The sequence below is a fragment of the Jaculus jaculus genome, chromosome 18, assembly GCF_020740685.1.
Source record: "Jaculus jaculus isolate mJacJac1 chromosome 18, mJacJac1.mat.Y.cur, whole genome shotgun sequence".
Classification (NCBI taxonomy): domain Eukaryota; kingdom Metazoa; phylum Chordata; class Mammalia; order Rodentia; family Dipodidae; genus Jaculus; species Jaculus jaculus.
In genome coordinates, this window is record NC_059119.1 from 57,611,163 (window position 1) to 57,630,435 (window position 19,273).

General features: G+C 45.7%; 1 protein-coding gene across 1 annotated transcript; it reads left to right on the plus strand.

Annotated features, from left to right (window-relative positions):
* The first annotated feature begins 507 nt into the window (after positions 1 to 507).
* On the plus strand, positions 508 to 16,803 carry Fam98a (family with sequence similarity 98 member A). The gene is made up of 8 exons (XM_045137626.1): positions 508 to 654; positions 4,765 to 4,913; positions 9,277 to 9,411; positions 12,688 to 12,872; positions 13,787 to 13,867; positions 14,414 to 14,530; positions 14,806 to 14,973; positions 15,061 to 16,803. The coding sequence occupies exons 1-8, from the start codon at positions 602 to 604 to the stop codon at positions 15,739 to 15,741; spliced, it is 1,569 nt and encodes a 522-aa protein (XP_044993561.1). The 5' UTR covers positions 508 to 601; the 3' UTR covers positions 15,742 to 16,803.
* The last annotated feature ends 2,470 nt before the right edge of the window (positions 16,804 to 19,273 follow it).

A 19,273-nucleotide genomic window follows, 5' to 3' on the forward strand; every position in this document is an offset into this window, starting at 1 on the left:
ATGTGCCCCTACCTCAAATAATTAATCACAATAATAGTGATAACGATAAATGATATTGATAATAGTCATAAGAATAAGAAGACTCCGGTGGGAAACAACTCGGTGACTCGCACGCATGGCCCCAGTCACAAGGAAATGCAGCGGCCCGCGGCCCTCTGGGAGCGCGTACACGCACACGCACACGCACGCACGCACGCACGCACGCACGGTGCCCGTCACCCGCGGGGCTCCCCCAGGCCACGCCCCGCCACCCCCACGCCCCGCCCCCCTCGGCCACCTCACCCAGAGCTGGGCACATGCGCACTGGGGTCTCGCTCCGCGGCGCCCAGCTGCCACGCCGCCGCCGCTCCTCCTGCCCTTCTCCGGGCGGCCGGCTTCAGCGTGCGGCCAGCGCGCATGTGCGGAGCGCGCGCGTCTGCCGCGTGCGCACGCTCGGGGCATGCGCAGTGCGGAGGCTGAGGCGCCAGCTGTCGACTTGGAAGTTCCGGGCCGGGCCGGGCCGGACGAGGAGCGCATGCGTGCCGGGCGTCCGCGTTGCCGGCGAGGAGAGGGGCCGGGGGTCAAGGCTGACGCCGGCCGAGTGTGAACGGCAGCCCGTAGCATGGAGGGTGACCTCGTGGAGACTGACATCTTGGAGGCGCTGGAAGATCTAGGGTGAGACGCCGGGGCGCTGGGCCTGCTGCCCGCACGCCGTGCCTGGGCCCCCCGACCCGGCGCCGCCCGCCCGCCCGCCCGTCCTCGGTCCCGCTCGGGAGCCCCGCGGCCCGTCCCGTCCCGTCCCGACGCGGCGGGGTCGCCCGCAGTCCCCGCGGTCGGGCGTTGTCTGCGCACCGCGCCCCGGCTCCGCGGCCCCGGCTCCTCCAGCTGGCCGCGTCTCACGTGAGCGCTGCCACCTGTGCCCCCGAGTCCCGCTCCGGCCCCAGCCCCAGCCCCTCGCGCCCACCGCCGCCCGCCCCTGCCCAGTCATCTCTGCCGGCCACATGCCCCGCGCCGCGCTCCTCCGCACCGCCCCGACGGGCCCCGAGCCCGCTCGCCGCCGGCCCCCCAACACCAGCACCCCCAGAACCGACACCCCAGCCAGCCACCTCCAAACCCTCCAGACCCACCACCAACAACAACCCCCCCCCAGCCAGCCACCACCAAACCCCCCCCCAGACCCACTACCGCCAAGCCCCCCAGCTAGCCCCCGCCAGCACCCCCCTGTACCACCAACCCCCGCACCCCATCAGCACCCCCCCAGAACCCACAACAACCACCCCCCAGTCAGCTCCCACCCCCCAGCCGGCCCCCAAGCAGCGGGCCACCGCACCCCACCCCCACCCACCACTGCTTGGCTAGTTGTTAGTTCAGGCTCTTCGCTCATCCCAGCAAGAGCTAGTATATTCATTTTGCATTTTCTCTCTCCTGACGGTGAACCCACTCAGAACAGTGCATCGGCGTCTAGAAGCTTGGAAATGAGGGCTCCTTATCTCATTGGGTCAACCCAGATCGCTGTACTCAGTTAAACTTGAGAACTTGGAACTTCTTTGGGGCTAAATTGTGGTTCAAGAAACAGATTGTATGATTTTAAGTATTTGCCTACAGACAACTATGTGGGGGGGGGAGGAGGGGGATTCGATTTGGCTAGTTGTATCAAAACTTTGCTTTAAGCTTTTCCATGACGTGGAAATGGTGAGGAAAAGCCTTCCTGTATGAAAGGGCACCTCGAGGCTTCCCATAGTCTGCCCAAATTCAGCTGGACGTTTTCAGAGAAGGAAGGTGCCTACTGTCTGTCCTTGTTAAAGTGAGTTACCAGTGTCATTGCTGTGAAACTCACGCTAAATGTGTGTGAATACTTCAGACTTTCATTTCTTTTGTTAGGTCATAGGTAGAACTCACATTCTGCGAAATGACCTCTTTTTAAAAGTAGCCATTTGAGGGGCGCTTGCCTTGTGGTGCTGTTGGGTTGGGCTTTCAGGGTACAAGGTCTGTGGAAGAAAGGTTCACATAATTAAGAATATGTTGTGAGGAGCACTGAGGAGGGTCCCTTTTCTGAGAAAGGAAAGGAAGTTCTAGAAGCTTCTTTGAGGCGGTGACATTTAGTGTTGAAGGAATGGAACAAGAAGAGTGGGATGCAGTCATTAGACAAGGGCAGTTAACTATGGGTATGGGCGCATCTGCTACCCGCTATCGGTTTTTTCCCTTCTTTTAACTATGTCTTTCCTCTCTTTGGGACTGTACAAGTAATTATTACTGTCATCAGATAAATAGTTGAGTTGGTTTGTTGGGTAAACCCGGGATTTTTTGAACACATAGATTTTAATGTAGTTTGGAGGTATTCAAGCAAGTGACTTTAACCACTGAGCTAACTTCCCAGCCCTTTGGTGGCATTCAGATATTAAGTCTATCTTAGTTGATGAGCATCTACTTTCAAAGGATTCACTGGAAAATACTGCAGTTGAATGCTATCTTTTTATCTCCAACCTGCACACAGTAGAAATCCAGTAACCTAGAGTAAGTTAATAGTCTAAATGAAAGTCTGAGAGAAATTCCTAGGCCTGGTCTTTTTATCTGTGTCTAATAATACGTTTTTAAATCTAGATACCCATCTATGTGTAGTCTCATTGTGTATTTTCTAGTCTATTTCATATGTGAGCATATTAGCATATTTTAAGGGCACCCAAATTGTCGCTGTAACATATCTCATTTTAATCTCATTGTCTGTATTTTCTAGTCTATTTCATATGTGAGCACATTAGCATATTTTAAGGGCACCAAAATTGTCGCTGTAACATATCTCATTTTAATCTCATTGTCTGTATATTTTCTAGCCTTATTTCATATGTGAACATATTAGCATATTTTAAGGGCACCAAAATTGTTCTAACATATCTAACACACCCATACTGCTAAGCATCACATTGCCTTGTGCGTATTTAGGCATTTCTTTAATAACAGTGGGTGTTGTTTGTGTATGTATGTTTGTGCTGTGCACATGTGTGTGTATGGGCGTCCATGTGTGCAGGTGGGCCAGAGGTTGACATTAGATGTCTTTCTCAGTACCTCTCTCTTTACCTTATGTTTTGAGACAGGGTCTGGCTGTCACTGAACACCAAGTTCACTGATTGGTTAGACCAGGTACGCTGGACTACCTCGCCAGCAAGTACCGGGGATCCTCCTGCCTCCGCTTCAGGCGTGGCAAGCATGTGTCGCCCCGCCCTGCCTTACGGGTGCTAGGGAGCCACACTGGGGCCCTCGTGCTTGGGTAGCAACTGCTGTGCCTGCTGAGTCATCTCCCAGCTCTAAGAAGTGTTTCAAAGTCAATGTTTTATTTGAAAGAATAAAATTATAACAGTGAATGTTTCAACATTACCTTTGTTTTGAGGCTGTATCTCATGTAGGCCAGACTGACTGGACTGTGTAGCTGGGGACAACCTTATCTTGCCTCCACCTCCGAAATGCCTGGGTTGTGGGCTGGATTGCGTAGTGCTGCAAGTTGAACCCAGGAGCCTCGTGCATGCTAGGAAACAGCTACACTCCCAGCCCTTTTTATTTTAATTCTTTAAAAATTTTATGTATTTATTTATTTATTTGCAAGCAGAGAGAGAGGGAAAGAGGAAAAAAAATGGATGTGCCAGGGTCTCTAGCTGCTGCAAAAGGAACTCCAGATGTGTGCACCACTCTGTGCATCTGGCTTTATGTGGCTACAGGAGAATCGAACCCAGGTCATTAAGCTTCCAGCAAGTGCCTTAACTGCTGAGCCATCTCTCCAACCCTATTTTAATACTTTTTAAGGCAGAATTCTTGCTGAGTCGTCCACGCTGGCCACAAACACTTGCTCTTCCTGCCTTAACTTCCCAAGTAGTTGATACTGCAGTCATGTGCTACAACACCCAGTCCCTAAATACTACTTTAAGTAACAAAATCTTGAATTCCTGAATGTGAGGAACTGGAGTTCGTTATTACGGTGGTGAATGTGTAAACATTACGGAAAATTATATTAAAATTACTCAAAGGATTCAATGTACCAGTTCATCAAATTACCAGTAATTATTAAATCAATCTTGACATTTCTCTGGTACTAATAGTCTAACTAGTCTTAGCTGTCATGTCAAGAGAGGCTCACACTTGTAATCCCAGAATTTTTGAGGTAGACTGCAGGGTCGGATGTTCAAGGTCATCCTTGTCTATGTAATGAGTTCAAGGCCAGCCTGAGCCATGTGAGAACCTGTGTCAAAACCCACAAACTCATCCTCTTTCTCTCCCCCTCTATCTACTTATCTATCTATATAATACAATATATTACAAGATACGTTGAAATGCAGTTACCTTTTGAAATGCTTTGGATTGGGTTTGGGTTGGTTGGTTTTTGAGACATGGCCTCACTTCGCAGCCCAGTCTGACTTCCACCTGGAGAGCCTCCTGCCTCAGCCTCTCTTGGATTAGGGTTACAGGTGTGCAGGACCTCACCCAGCTTGACTTACTTTTCTAATGGTTCAGTCCACTCGTATTTATATTTGCAAGTTTAGAAATGGGACATCTAGCCAGGCGTGGAGGCACACGCCTTTAATCCCAGCACTTGGGGGAAGATGTCGGAGTTTGAGGCCACCCTGAGACTACAGAGTGAATTCCAGGTCAGCCTGGGCCAGAGTGAGACCCTACCTCGAAAAACCAAAAAGAAGTGGGCCATCATACTTTATTAAATTATTGCTTAGGTAACTAATACAAACATATGTTAGGTGTGGTTTTGTATTCTTCTGAGATGTACTTTTCTCATTTTGCCAGCTACAAGGGCCCATTGTTGGATGATGGTGCACTGTCTCAGGCAGTGTCTGCTGGAGCCAGTTCCCCCGAGTTTACCAAACTCTGTGCTTGGCTGGTATCAGAATTAAGAGTACTCTGTAAACTAGAGGAAAATGTGCAAGCAACTAACAGTAAGTAAATAGTCACCTTTATTTGTATTTTTTAAATAACACTGTGGTATTTTCAACAGGATGTTATTTTAGTACTAAAGCTCAACTGCCAAGTACTTAAAATCATGAAGAGAAGTTGTATGGACTGAGGATGTAGCTCAGTGGTAAAGTGCCTAGCATGTGGAAAGGCCATGGGTTCAATCCATACCAGTACAGAGAGAAAAAAAAAAAAATTATGAACAACCCCAGATGCTGAATGTCTTTGGAGGGGGGAGATGTTTCTACAGTTGAGCTTTCTGAAATGTAAACATGTAACTATAAAACAATTTGTGAAGGCTGAGAAGACCCTGTTACTGAATTACAGCAGAATAGAGTGCAAGTAGAAAGTATGTGAGCTGTCCGTGTTTTGCTTTGTTGAGACAGACTCTCACTGTGTAACAGGTTGGCTTCAAACTCCTGACCTGCTTGCCTCATCCTCCTGAGTGCTGAGATCATAGGCCTGTGCCACCCTGCCTGGCCACACTTTCCGTATTTTGTAAAACATGAATTGGGAGATCTGGACTGATATTGGAATGTGTATCTTTAGGACTGCTACATTCCAGATGCATATGTAGCGTGTGCACACATGCATACGGTTCCACTGTGCTTGGGAAGAACAAGAACGTTTTGTTAACAAGGTTTAAAATGTTTTTATTTATTTATATGAGAAAAAGAGTGTGGGCATGCTAAGGCCTCTGGCTTCTGCAAACAAGCTCTAGACACACGCACCACCTTGTGCATCCAGCTTTATGTGGGTACTATAGACTTGGGCCAGGAGACTTTGTAAGCAAGCACCTTTAACTGCCAAACCATCTCTCCCCTTCCCCTCCTCCAAAATTTATTTTTTAATTGAGAACTTCAACGTATGAACATACAGTAATTTGTGTTTCCATCCCTCTGTACTTTTTCTGTTCCCTTTGCCTGGCCCCCTATCTTGTTTTGTTGTCTCCTTCCCTTTATTTATTTATTTTGAAAACAAGCCCAGTGTCTGCCCCCCCCTTTTTTATGGGACAGAGAGAAGTGGCTTACCAGGGTCTCCAGACACATGTGCCACCTTGTGCACATGTGTGACCTTGTGCATGCATCACCTTATGTGTCTGGCTTACATGGTATCTGGGGAGTTGAACATGGGTCCTTAGGCTTCACAGGCAACTGCCTTAACTACTAAGCCCTCTCTTTCCTTTTGACCTACTCCACCCTCCATGAGAAAGTGTTGCTGGCCTTGGAACTGTACTGTTCTTGTGGGAGTATTGGTAATCATTGCAGGGTCGGGAATACCTCGGTCAGTTCATGTCATTGCTCCAAAGCATGCCTGTGCACCCGCATCTCTCACACTCTGTCCACCCCTCTTCCATTGTCCTTAAGCCTGGAGGGCGCAGTAGAAATCTACTTCAGTTGAGCTCTTGACAGTCACTTTCTTTTAAAAGTTGTTATTTATTTATTTGCAAGCAGAGAGAGGGAAGAAGGAGTATGGGTGCACCAGGGCCTCTGGCCACTGTAGCTGAAGTCCAGATGCATGCACCACATTGTGCATCTGGCTTTATGTGGGCACTACAAAATCGACCGCTGGTGTCGGGCTTTTCATGCAAACACCAAACATCCTCTTGTTTTCTGCTCTGCTGCGCTTTGAGTCCCTCCATGTCTTCCACCATCTCTGCAGAGGTGACTCTGGTAGCAGCAAGTCAGCCCTCGTAGTCTTTCAGAAGCACTTCTGCTGCGTGCCCTGAGCCTTGGCAAGTGTGGTTGGTGGAGGTGACTCCTCCAGAGCTGAGCCCGGGCTCTCTCTGTCGTGGGGATGTAGCAGAAGGAAACCAGTCGACAGATTTGTTATTAGGTAGCCAGTCAGGAGGGAGAGCGCTGCCTGCTCTAGCAGAACCAGAGCTCAGCATCAGATCCAACCTCTGTAGTCAGCTCCTCCTTCCCCCATGCAGGTGTGCTGGCCTCTTCCTGCGCCCAGGCCCGTCCGCTGTCTCGCAGGCTCACCTTGGCTTTTCTCCTCTCCTGAACATCCAGTCCCTGCTCTGGTAGATGGGGGCGCTGCTCCCCACAGGGGCCCGCCACATGGCAGGAGCTCTCTGCACATCCTCCTCTTTCCTTCTCTCTATCTAATAAAGCCTCTCTAAGTCTTACCCTCTGCTCTGTGGATTCAATTCTTTAAGTTCAAAGGCAAGGATCCAGGGGACTCTTAAGTTTTTTGGCATGGTGACTTGTGGGTGTGTTGGCAAGGAACCCTGGCATTCATTCCCTTTGCAGTATCATTGGATACCAGATACAGCACCATCGGGTTGTTTAGGGTGGAGAGCAGTTTTTTGTTTGCCGGTTTCATTAATGCTTTGCCACTAGTTTGGTGGCTCTGCAAGAGAGAAGTGCTTGGAACCTGATACTCCACCTTCTGCTTCCCTTCTGCTATGGTAAGCCTCTAATAGGAGAGAACAAAACTGCCCACCTGTTGACCTTCCCTTTGGGCAAAGGACATAATCTACCCCCCACCCCACCCATAAGCACATTTTGAAACACACTCTTTCTTGTTGATAGATTCACTTAATTTTTTGGTGTTTTTGAGACATGGTCTCACTATGCTAACTCTTCTCCCTACATCAGCCGTCTGCATGCACCACAACTGCCTTGTTAGTATATGTCGTGTGTACAGGCTACTTGCATGCAATCCTAGCTTGTGTGTGTGCTGAAGAGGAAACTTAGGGCCTCACACTTGCAGGTTAAGGATTTTCCCGTAGGTCTCACAACCTGTAAAGAGGTACAAAAAGCTCTCAAGCCCAGGAATCAAGTTCAGGATCCACTGCTTTTAAACACTGTGTTTGTGCTGTCTCTTGACTTAGCATGCCAGAGATTATTGAAACCTAATAGGGTGACTTTAGCTTGCAGCCAGTTCAAGTAGAGCATTATCAAAGCCAGCCCGTACGCAGGTAGGAAAACAGCTGTGCTACTTAAGTAGAAGGTGCCTTCAGCACAACACTGTCCTGCAGTTCAGCTGTGGGGCTCTAAGCTGATCTGATCACAGTTGACAAAACACTAATTATGTTGGCTTCACGTTTTACCTCATCTCTTCAGCTTGTAAACAAACTGTAGAACCCTAGGGTTCACAAAGGAGTTTGCAAAACCTAACATAGCTCTCCTTTTACAGAGGATAGGATGGACTTGCAGCTTGAAAATGACTGTCTCACAGATTGTTAAGGTTGACCCCTCTGTGACACTGAATAAAAGACAAATGTATACTAGTACAGGAGATAACATGTCCCCCACATTGGCTTACTCATTGAACCTCGTACTGTTTTACATGTTGTGGGAATATAATGCTGTAAGCCGTGTTTGCTGCCTTCAGATTTAGTCCACCTGGGAATATTAGGTGCAAATTTAACAACTGGAGATTGGTATGGCAATTAAGTACTTGCCTTCGTAGTTCACAGAAGAAGAAATCAGTGCAAGCAGGAGTTCTTCGGGACGACTTCACACGGAGCAGGACTGCTGGGCTTTGATGGACGGGAGGGACTTGGTAGTGGAGGAGCGAGTATCATCCTGTCAGTTGCTGGCAGCGACTTAAACAAGAGCTCAGGAGTAGAACTGAGCCAGGCTTCCACTGGGATGGTGAGGGAACGGGCTCAGCACTGCAGAGGGGTCTTTGGCAGTGGAGGTCACCTGTGTGGGTGATTATAGTTGAAAGTGCTGGGAAAGGCAAATGAGCTGCTGTGAAGAATCCTAAAGACAGAAAAATGGGTTGGGTATGAATTGGGAGCTATTAAAGATTATCAAGTAGAATAATTAATGAACCATAAGAAAGAAATTTCACGGTGGTGAGAAAGGATGAGTTAGAAGGAAAAGAACTGAAGTTAGGAAGGGCCTGTTAAAAGATTCAATTTATTTATTTTATTTATTTACTTATTTTTGGTTTTTCAAGGTAGGGTCTCACTCTAGCTCAGACTGATCTGGAATTCACTGTAAAGTCTCAGGGTGGCCTAGAACTCACAGTGATCTTCCTACCTCTGCCTCCCGAGTGCTGGGATTAAAGGTGCGCGCCACCACGATCGGCAAAAGATTCAATTTATATGTAATAATTACGACAGTTGGAAAGCAGGCAGTATAGTAAATAAGATTTTTTAAATTTATTTTATTTTATTTATTTGAGAGGAAAGAAACTGGCAGGTAGAGAATGGGCTTGTCAGGGCCTTCAGCCACTGCAAACAAACCACAGATGCATGAGCCACTTTGTGTATCTAGCTTACAATGGGTCCTGGTGAATCAAACCTGGGTCCTTTGGCTTTGCAGGCAAGGGCCTTAACCACTAAACCATTTCTCTAAGACTTAAATAAGTTCTTTGAATTCTTCAAAGGTCCAAGTGAAGCTGAAGAATTCCAGCTTGAGGTGAGTGGGCTGCTGGGGGAAATGAACTGCCCGTATCCTTCACTGACATCTGGGGATGTGACCAAGCGCCTTCTCGTTCAGAAGAACTGCCTCCTTCTGCTCAGTAAGTCCGTGACCACTGGAACGAGCTTCTGCTTGCTTTTCATGATTACTGATGAATAAACTAGTCACTCTTCCATCATTTTGTTTCAACATTAATTTCATTCAAATGTTGGTTAAAGTGAAAGCTTACTAAATTTCCAATCTAGTAGTTGATGGTGGGAGCATGTGCTGATGGCACTTTGGTTTTTGTCATTCTTGCTGTTCATCGAATTGGCCTTGGCGGCCTTCATGCTGCCGCAACTTCCCTGCTTGGCCGTGGTGTGCCACGGTGCTCTGCAAGCATATGATGAGCAAGCGTGTGCCGCGGTGCTCTGCAAGCATGTGATGAGCAAGCGTGTGCCTTCTGCGCTGGGAACAATGTAAATAGATGGGAAATCGAATGTAGAAACGAATATTTTTAAGAGAGAAGGTTTCATGAGAGCTAATGTTGATGTAATTGTCTTACTGATGTTTGGTAGTTTTGTTTATAAATATCCTGGAATAGAACTTGGATGGCTCCTGAACTTAATGATCATTCTGGGAAATGAATTTTTATGGAAAGTTCTTTCTTGCTTATATATTAACAACCATTTGTCTCTTCACCCTGAAAAGCAGTTAGTAGACTCACAAATTTTATTGCCTTCTATAAACTTTCAAATTAACAAACCAATAATCCTAACTCAGAATTTGTGTAACATTCAGATTAAGCTTTGGTTAACTGAATATTGGGTTCTCATTCCAAACACACCTCCCTATGGTCTCAGAAAACTAATAAACTAGTTTTGAAGGTTAGGTTTTTAAAAACTGTGTTAAAGACATTATGCTTAGACACTAAAAATCATTTCACAGCACTTCACCTCCAGGCCAGACAGGCACATACGATCAAGGACTGCCTCACACGGGGATACCTGACATACAGTTCTTAGGCGTGCATTCAATGTCCTGTGCACTGAACAGTTTGTGTAGCGCGCTCTCCGGCACTGCGTTAGCTAGTTCTTCCTCTGCCGCGCTGCTTATGCTTTCCAGTAGTGCTGGGTGCCCAGGCTGCGACCCGCACGGGAAGACAGCAGCTACGGGGAGCACTTCAATGGCTGAACTGCGAATTCTTCCAGAAGCGCCAAGTTGAGCCATTTTAGTCCTGGTACATGAAAAGCACTTAGAATGTAAATCTTGGAAAAGTGCTCTCCTCTCTTTTCTGTTTCTTAACAGACTACACTGAAAGCATTGTAGGGTCAGGGTCACAGTTACAGATTAATTCTTAACAGGCTAGCACCTCAGAAGCCTGTCACAAGTGTACAGCCACTTGCTCCTCAGACTGAAGCAGCTAAAGATGACTGCTTTATAAATTCCCCACCCATGCATGCTGGGCCCCTCTTTATCGCTGCCTCACCCTCTCCCCATGGTCACCTGATTCTGCTGTGTCATCGTGTACTCAGTGCTGCTCTGTGTCAATTCTCGTCTTTCCTAATTTCAGTTACGTCACATCTTGATGCTGTGATCTTATTTCTGCCCAGCACCTTGGCTTGACAATATATTTTGGGGGAAAATAAATGAACTTCAGTTGAACTGTCAGTAAAAACAGAACAGGGTTTGAGTGAGTGGTAGAAAATTTCTATCAGGTTAAGGACTCTGAGCCATTCATTGGCCTTTACTTCCCACTGATAAGTTATCTCTGTTTGAACTCCCAGTAGATAAAAAGCTTGTCATCTTTTTTGGAGGGAAAACATATTTCTCTTCTTAACTAGACTGTCTATCAGTAGAGGGAATTGTGGGGGTTTTGTTTGTTTTGTTTTTTTTAAGTATCTGTAGGCCTTTCTTAACACTTTGAACACATCAATTTCTGTTAAAGTTTTTTCATGGTGTTTATGTTGCTCAACTAATTTTGTAAAAGTGTGAATTGTCCCAAACTTAGAGAACCATTTATTAAATCATACAGCATACAGTTTCTAGAACAAGGGTTGGCAAACTTTCTTAAAGGGTCAGACAGTAAATACTCCTCGCTGAGTAAGCCACAAGGTCTCAATGACAAACTCTGCTGCTGTTGCAAACGAGCACCCCCAGACACCCCCAGACAACTCTAAGCGACCCCAGCGGGTGCTTACCGGCGAAGCCTGGCCAAGAGCAGCGGCTGTTTTCATAGCGGGCCTTCTCCTCGATAGCGCAGCGCCTAAGTCCACCTTGCTATGGGGAGCACACCAGGGTTTTATTGAACCCACTTAGAATGACCCCTACAGTATTCTATTATTACTATTATTAATTATTATAATTATGCAGAGCAGGAGTTGGCAGCTTTACACGAGTGACATGCTGAAATCACAGGTCTTCTAGCCTTTAATGCCAAGGGCAAGAAATGAGGTGGTCAAGCTGGTCACTTCTGTACCTCTGATGGGACCCGTGGGCCTGCAAACCGCCATTTCCAGCAGTCCTCCTGATGCCATGAGGAGGATGCAGCTTTGCTGAGTAACCTGATACCCTAAGAGCCAAATGATTATTGTCTTTTTAACAATGAAGTGTCCTTGGGAAAAATTGAAGGAGTAAGAGTGAATGCTTTGTCCACTAACTGAATTACCCCTAGAGAGTGTGGCCCTCATTCTACCTGGCTAATCACCTGCAGCTGTACCTGGCTGAAACCAACTCACAAGGGGCCTCTTGAAACACGGAGCACTGCCCAGAAGTGATTTGGAAGTTCTGTTGGTTTAGGGTAAAAAGGGGGAAAGGCAGGTGGAACAGGCCAAAGATGAAGGCTTTCTGTGAATATGCAAAGGGAGATAGATGTAAGTCTACTAGAGAAATGAGAGAAGGAAACTTTGAGAGTTTAGAATTTTAGTTTCACTTTGAGTGCTTCCAAATACCAGTTCTGAGTAGACTCATTATTGGATAGTCAGTGAGGTAATTCTATCTTTGGTGCTTACTTGCAAGGTGAGAAAAATCAGTCACGTGTCACTTTTTACATTTTTTTTAGACGATGCCAACCCCTGTTCTGGAGGCAGAGTAGGAATAGTAGAGTGCAAGAGTCCACAGCTTTTAGACGTGATCGGCCGTAATCCTTTGGTTTCAAAGAATTGCTTAATTCTAAATTATTTTTTAAACATTTCACATTGGCTAAGTACTTGAATTACATAACCAGTTTATATGTTATTTCATTTATAGGTAAAAATGGTTTTCCTTTTTGTTTTTAATCCATTCTTGCAGCTTTAAGTTACATACATATCCTTAGCTCTATAGAGTTGTGACTCCAGGCTTATGACTATTAACTATAGCTGTATCTTATTTTGAAATCTTATTTTGTTTACTTCAGCATACCTCATCTCAGAACTAGAAGCTGCCAGAATGCTCTGTGTGAATGCTCCTCCAAAAAAAGCTCAAGAAGGAGGCGGTAGTGAGGTCTTTCAAGAGTTGAAAGGCATATGTATTGCTCTAGGAATGTCCAAACCTCCAGCCAATATAACTATGTTCCAATTCTTCAGCGGGATTGAGAAAAAAGTAAGACCTTTAGTACCAGATTGTAGAGTATTAAAGGCATAGTCCTACATTCGTTTGAAATGAAAATTGAGTTTATTTCTCTTAATGGGAACCTAATGTGTGTTTTAATAAAAAATGTTACTAAATAAGTTTGGGGTATTAAGTCCTAGATGTCTTTTGAGAGAAATTAGTGTTTTATGGAAAAAAGCATTGGCATGTTTGTTTTTCAGAGAGGAAACTACACTTTGGTGTAAGAGGTGGACACAATGTAAAAAGATTGAACGTTATGAAGTCCTTTAAAAAGTTACTTGCCATTAAACTTCAGTGCAATTCTTATACTTTATTGTTAGATGTAACTTCTCCTCCCCGCATGGACTGGACAGAAAAGGACATTAATAGTTCTGTTTTCTAATCCAGTTTCTTTGGGTCTATATGTTCCAATTGGCAACATATAGATTTGCTAACTGCTAATGTGAACTTAGTGTGTGAAAGTGGAATTTTTATAGCATGTTCCTGTCAATTACAATATTTTTGTATAAATGGCTAGGAACAAGTGATTTTAACAAAAAAGTGTGTAAAAGGACGTGGTCTTTGTTGTGGAAAGACTCAGAATTGGCACCTTGGCACAGTGGGTAGCGTGGCACCAGAAGGCCCAGGCGCAGCTGAGCGCTGGGGGGCGCTGCAGCGTGCGGCAGTCCGCAGTCTCTGCTCAAGCCCGTCCACCGAGCCAGCGCTTTGATGACCATGAGGGAGCCATCCTCTGTCACGTGCGCACTGGGACAGCGAGGCTCTGTCTCACGGGTCTCTGTGTTTACATTCAAAACACCCTCCTCTTCTGCCTCTGTCAGGAGTCTTCTTTTGATAGGAATTGGGAAGATGAGGGAGATGTATATAATTCAGAATTGTGTATTCATTCATTTATGTTTTTGTGTCAGTTAAAGGAAACCTTAGCAAAAGTTCCACCTAATCATGTGGGAAAGCCGTTATTGAAGAAGCCAATGGGACCCGCCCACTGGGTGAGTAATGATCTGGAGTGAACTTCTAAGAAGCTAACCCTTATTGCAAGAACGTTTGTCTATTCGCATAGCCCAGGCTAGCCTTGAACTTGTGTCAGGCCTGCCTCAGCTAAAGTGAGGCTTGAATGATATGTCCTAAGATGTAGCCTCTGCATGGGCATTCTTGGGAGTCATTTTCAGGACTCTCCACGTTCACAAGGAATAGTTTTATTTAATTAGTAGCACTTACCTCATAAGTTTGTAACTATTTCACAAGCGTATTAAAATAAATTGAGGTTTCATATGAAACATGTTTCTAATTGCCAGAAGGATTCAGGCTTTAAAAAAAAAAAACTAATTGGGCAGAAATTCACACAGTGACCTATGGGAAAGCTAAACAAGAATTTTGTACTCTACATGTTTTATTATGTTTTGAGACTTAACATTTTTTCCTTATCATTTCTCCCACTGTTCACATTGTCTAGCAGAAAAGTTGACATGTGTTAAGTACTGGGGATTTCCTTACTTATATTTAACTTCTAATGAATCTTTTTAATTTTGCTTCAGGAAAAAATAGAAGCAATTAACCAAGCCATAGCCAATGAGTATGAAGTGCGGAGAAAGCTGCTAATAAAACGTTTGGATGTCACTGTGCAGTCCTTTGGCTGGTCTGACAGAGCTAAGGTACACAGAAAAACATTACTTGCAGACAGACCAAAGGGACCCCTCCCCCTCCCCTCCCCCAGCCCCACCTTGGTGTCTTGCTGTGTCACCAGCTCTGGCACTTGTGCTGATAGATGCAAAGTGGTTCTGAGCTACATAAGAGCCCTGCTGAGCTGTAAGCTTGCCCTGCCGCCCGGAACCTAGTGCTCCGCTGTCAGACCGTTAGCTTCTTTATGTGTGTGTGTCATGTGTCATTCTGAAAAATAACATTTGTCTCTGAACACTTCTTTCGACAGAGTCAGACGGAAAAATTAGCTAAGGTTTATCAGCCAAGGCGGTCAGTCTTATTTCCCAAAAGTACTATTTCTGTTGCCCATCTTTTGGCTGCAAGACAAGACTTATCAAAGATTCTAAGAACAAGCAGTGGTTCCATAAGAGAAAAGACCGCCTGTGCCATCAACAAGGTGATGAGCGAATCTTTGGTTTTCTTTCCATTGCTTCCGTGTTTGCTGGTAAGGTGAGATGGCTTAACGCGCCTTTCCCGCCCGCAGGTGTTGATGGGCCGGGTGCCTGACAGAGGTGGAAGGCCCAACGAAATCGAACCTCCACCCCCAGAGATGCCGCCGTGGCAGAAAAGGCAAGATGGCCCCCAGCAGCAAGCAGGAGGCCGAGGCGGGGGCAGAGGAGGCTATGAGCATTCCTCCCATGGAGGACGAGGCGGTCCCGAACAAGGAGGGAGAGGTGGACGTGGTGGCTTCGATCACGGAGGCCGAGGGGGAGGAAGAGGAAACAAGCACCAGGGAGGCTGGACAGATGGAGGCGGCGGAGGTGGCGGCGGCGGCGGTGGCGGCGGCTACCATGACGGCGGCTACCGAGATTCAGGTTTCCAGCCGGGTGGCTACCATGGTGGCCACAGCAGTGGCTATCAAGGCGCTGGCTATGGTGGTTTCCAGGCAACTTCATATACGGGAAGTGGATACCAGAGCGGTGGATACCAGCAGGACAATAGATACCAAGATGCAGGGGGTGGACACCATGGGGATCGAGGTGGTGGTCGTGGGGGCAGAGGCGGTCGCGGGGGCCGGGGCGGTCGTGGAGGCCAGGGCGGAGGCTGGGGAGGAAGAGGGGCCCAGACCTACCACCAAGGGGGCCAGTTTGAACAGCACTTCCAGCATGGGGGCTATCAGTATAACCACTCTGGATTTGGACAGGGAAGACACTACACCAGTTGAGGCTGCAGAGCCTGACGTTTTGCTAGAGCTCAAGTAATAGAAACTCAGTTTCAGAACCCTAAATCCCACATCTCTTGAACTGAGAGCACAGGCGGCGGGCGGCTCTGTCCGGCCTGAGTGTGGGTGTGAGTCTTCACTTAGCTCCTCTCTCTAAACAGTGACACTGTTCACTTAAGAAACACCTTCTACGAAAACAATCAGGTAATTAAAGTTGTTTTCAGTTGACCAACAGACTAATTCCACACTTAGAACATGCATACTTTTTTGAAGACATTACTTGAATGAGACGGTTTTCAATATACAGTTTGGAAAACGAGGATTTGCCTAGACTTTTTTAGATGTGCTGCTAGGAAACGTTCCTCATATTAACAACCCACTTCTGTGTTTTGCATAAAATATTCAAGTGTCTATTTTCCAAGCACAGTTCTGCCCCTGATGGACCTTTTCTTCAGAAAAGTTGAGCCACATTTGCTTTATGATAGGTGCAGTGGGTCAGTTCCTATTAGCTGAGCTCTTCCAAAGTAGCACATTCAGTAGCCTTATTCTTGGTGGAATACTATACCACACGCTCAAATCTGACAGCCCTGGACATGGCCAGAATCCATGAAGACTATAAAAGCAAACTACGTTGTGAACCTATAGTTCATGTAGGTATTGTTAAGTACAGCAACTTAAACTGACCTGCATCCATTCAAAATAAATTCCCCTCCAACCTTATTTTCACTTAAAATTTGCTAGAAGAAAGAGCAAACAGACATTAGTTTTATGCACGAGTTAGTACCACTGGCTCAGCAAAGAGGAGTCCGTTTGCTTGAGGCGGGAGACTGATGTCAGGAGGAGCCGCACTATGGAGTGAGGGGAGTCTCGGTGCAGGAGGCCCTGTACCATTGCTGCAGACACAAAGCCTGGTGAGTGATGCTCGACGTTCTCCGTTACTGATGCCGACACGACGGGACGCTTTCTGCTGGGCTTTTGTACATGTAAACACTGTCAAGCTGTGAAAGGAAGTGGCTGGAGATGTGCTTGTGTGGATGGTGAGCAATAAAGTACCCGTACAGTGTCTCCTTGCTTCGCGTTGTGTTTTAAAACTAAGTTGTGTCTGTACAGTACCTCCTTGCTTTGATTGCCCTGGGTACTTGCATTAAGCTCATGGTCTAAGCCTTTTGTTCCTAAGGATCCCATAGTAATACCTCCATAAATCCTAATGTAGGCACTGAAGGAACCCTGTTCCTAAAAGCGCAAACTAAAAAGCGGCTGCGTTGACTCTCATAACCATAAGGCTTGACAACTTCACTACCTAACTCTTTCCACTGGGTGTAGCTGTTGCTACACATGGTGGGCCAAGAAGTTAGGATACTTTAGTGTTAGTTCCTCCATTCTTCCTCACTGTAAGGGGCTGTCTTCAGTAGTATTAAGTTATTAAATATGGGGCTGGAGGAATGACTTAGTGGCTAAGGCGCTTACCTGCAAAGGCAAAGGACCTAGGTTCAATTCCCCAGGACCCATGTAGGCCAGATTCGCAAGGTGGCACATGTATCTGGCACACCCATTCTCTCAAATAAATTTTAAGGAAACTTTATAAAGAGTTATTAAGTATGTGTGTTTATATAGAAGTATTCCTATAAAAAATAAAGCTCACATTTGCTGATCAAACACCTTAGAACCTGTTCACATTTAGATTAACATTCTTTTAGCAAGGGTTTTGTTTATGGTATTTTGTTTGGTTTTCCCTTTTGAGGCAGGGTCTCACTCTAACCCAGGTTATCTGAACTTACTGTGTAGACCAGGCTGGCCTTGAATTCATGTCTGTCTGCCTGTCTCGGCTTTGGTGTTGGGGTTACAGGCCAAGCTGCTGTACCTGTCTGCTTCAATGGGTTTTATCATCCATTTGTGGGACTCGCTCTTTTGACAAGTAGAATTTTCATTCACTTTTTTTTAACAAGTAGTAGATTGCTTTCTCTAATATGATCATGTACCTTCATTGCTGCTTAAAAGTAGACAGTATTCTCTACATTATGAAACTAAAAATTTATGGCTTGTCCTTCTTAACATAGATCAACATCTCTAGAAATACAAGATTTAAAACTGTCCTTTTAGTTTTATTGTATCAAGATTTAGTTTTTATATAATGTCTTTGTCTTATTTACTTATTTGAGAGAAATAGAAAGAGGCAGATAGAGAATAGGCGTGCCAGGGCCTCCAGAAGCATGTGCCCCTTGTGCATCTGGCTTACATGATTCCTGGGGATTCAAACCAGGGTCCCTTGGCTTTGCAGGCAAGAGCCTTAACCGCTAAGCCATCCCTGCAGTGCACCAGCACGTCTTGCTAATGCTCTGATTTTACCCACTACCAGGAATAAAACAGCTTATGTGCTTCCTGTCATTGTCACTTTGTGTCATAAGATCCCAACAGGCTGTTGTCATCCCGTAGAATAAGTTCTAGCTGAGAGTAAAAATCGAAATCCTTTCTATATGTGCTTAACTAATCTAGTGGCCAAATCACCCATAAAATGCTTGCCCTGTACCCATTGTACTTTTGCATATGTTGTCTCTTTATATCCTTCTAAAGATAGGTGTTAACATATGCATATTAACCAGCCCCCTCCCCTCCTAGTAGTAACTTTGGTATTGGAGTCATTTTTTTGAGTGGGGGGAGAGCTTGGATTTTTTTTTTTTTTTTTTTTTTTTGCTATGTAAAAGGATGACCTTGAACATCTGATCCTCCTGCCTCCACCTCCCAAGTGTTTGAATTACAGGCTTGCATCACTACCACCCACATTGGATTTATCTAAGAAAATTATACTCATCACCAAATACCCAATGTTACATGACTTATATTTCATTCCTTGCGATGATCCTAATTGGTAATGTTCTTTTGGTGGCTGCAGAAATGGCTCAGCCATTAAAGCACTTGCCTGCAGAGCCTCACAACCAGGGTTTGATATCCCAATACCCATATAAGGCCGGATGCACAAAGTGGCATGCACATCGAGTTTGTTTGCAGCAGCTGGAGGCTGTGGTGCTCATGCGTTCTCTCGTCTCTCTCCTCTGTCTCTGTGCAAACAAATATTTTTTAAAAAGAATTTCATTTTATTGTTCAGTAGCATATACCGATAAAAACGAACAACGTGTTCAGATTTGGACCTGTATAATTGGTTAACTAGAGGACAGAATGGATTTAATGGCAGATGTGGGGGCAGAGATTGAAATTTAAAAGAAGCAATAAATCTAAATGATTTTTTTGTTTATTTATTTGAGAGCTACAGGCAGAGAGAGAGAGTCAGAGAGAGAGAATGGGCATGCCAGGTCTTCCACACAAATTCCAGACGCATGCACCCCCTTGTGCATCTGGCTAACGTGGGTCCTGGGGAAATCAAGCCTCCAACTGGGGTCCTTTGGCTTCACAGGCAAGCACTTAACTGCTAAGCCATCTCTCCAGCCCTAAATGAAATTTTTGTAGTGATTGAGAAAGCACAGATTTGGGAAACAATTAGATACCAGTATGTGCCATTTTCAAGTGAGAACTAATTTAG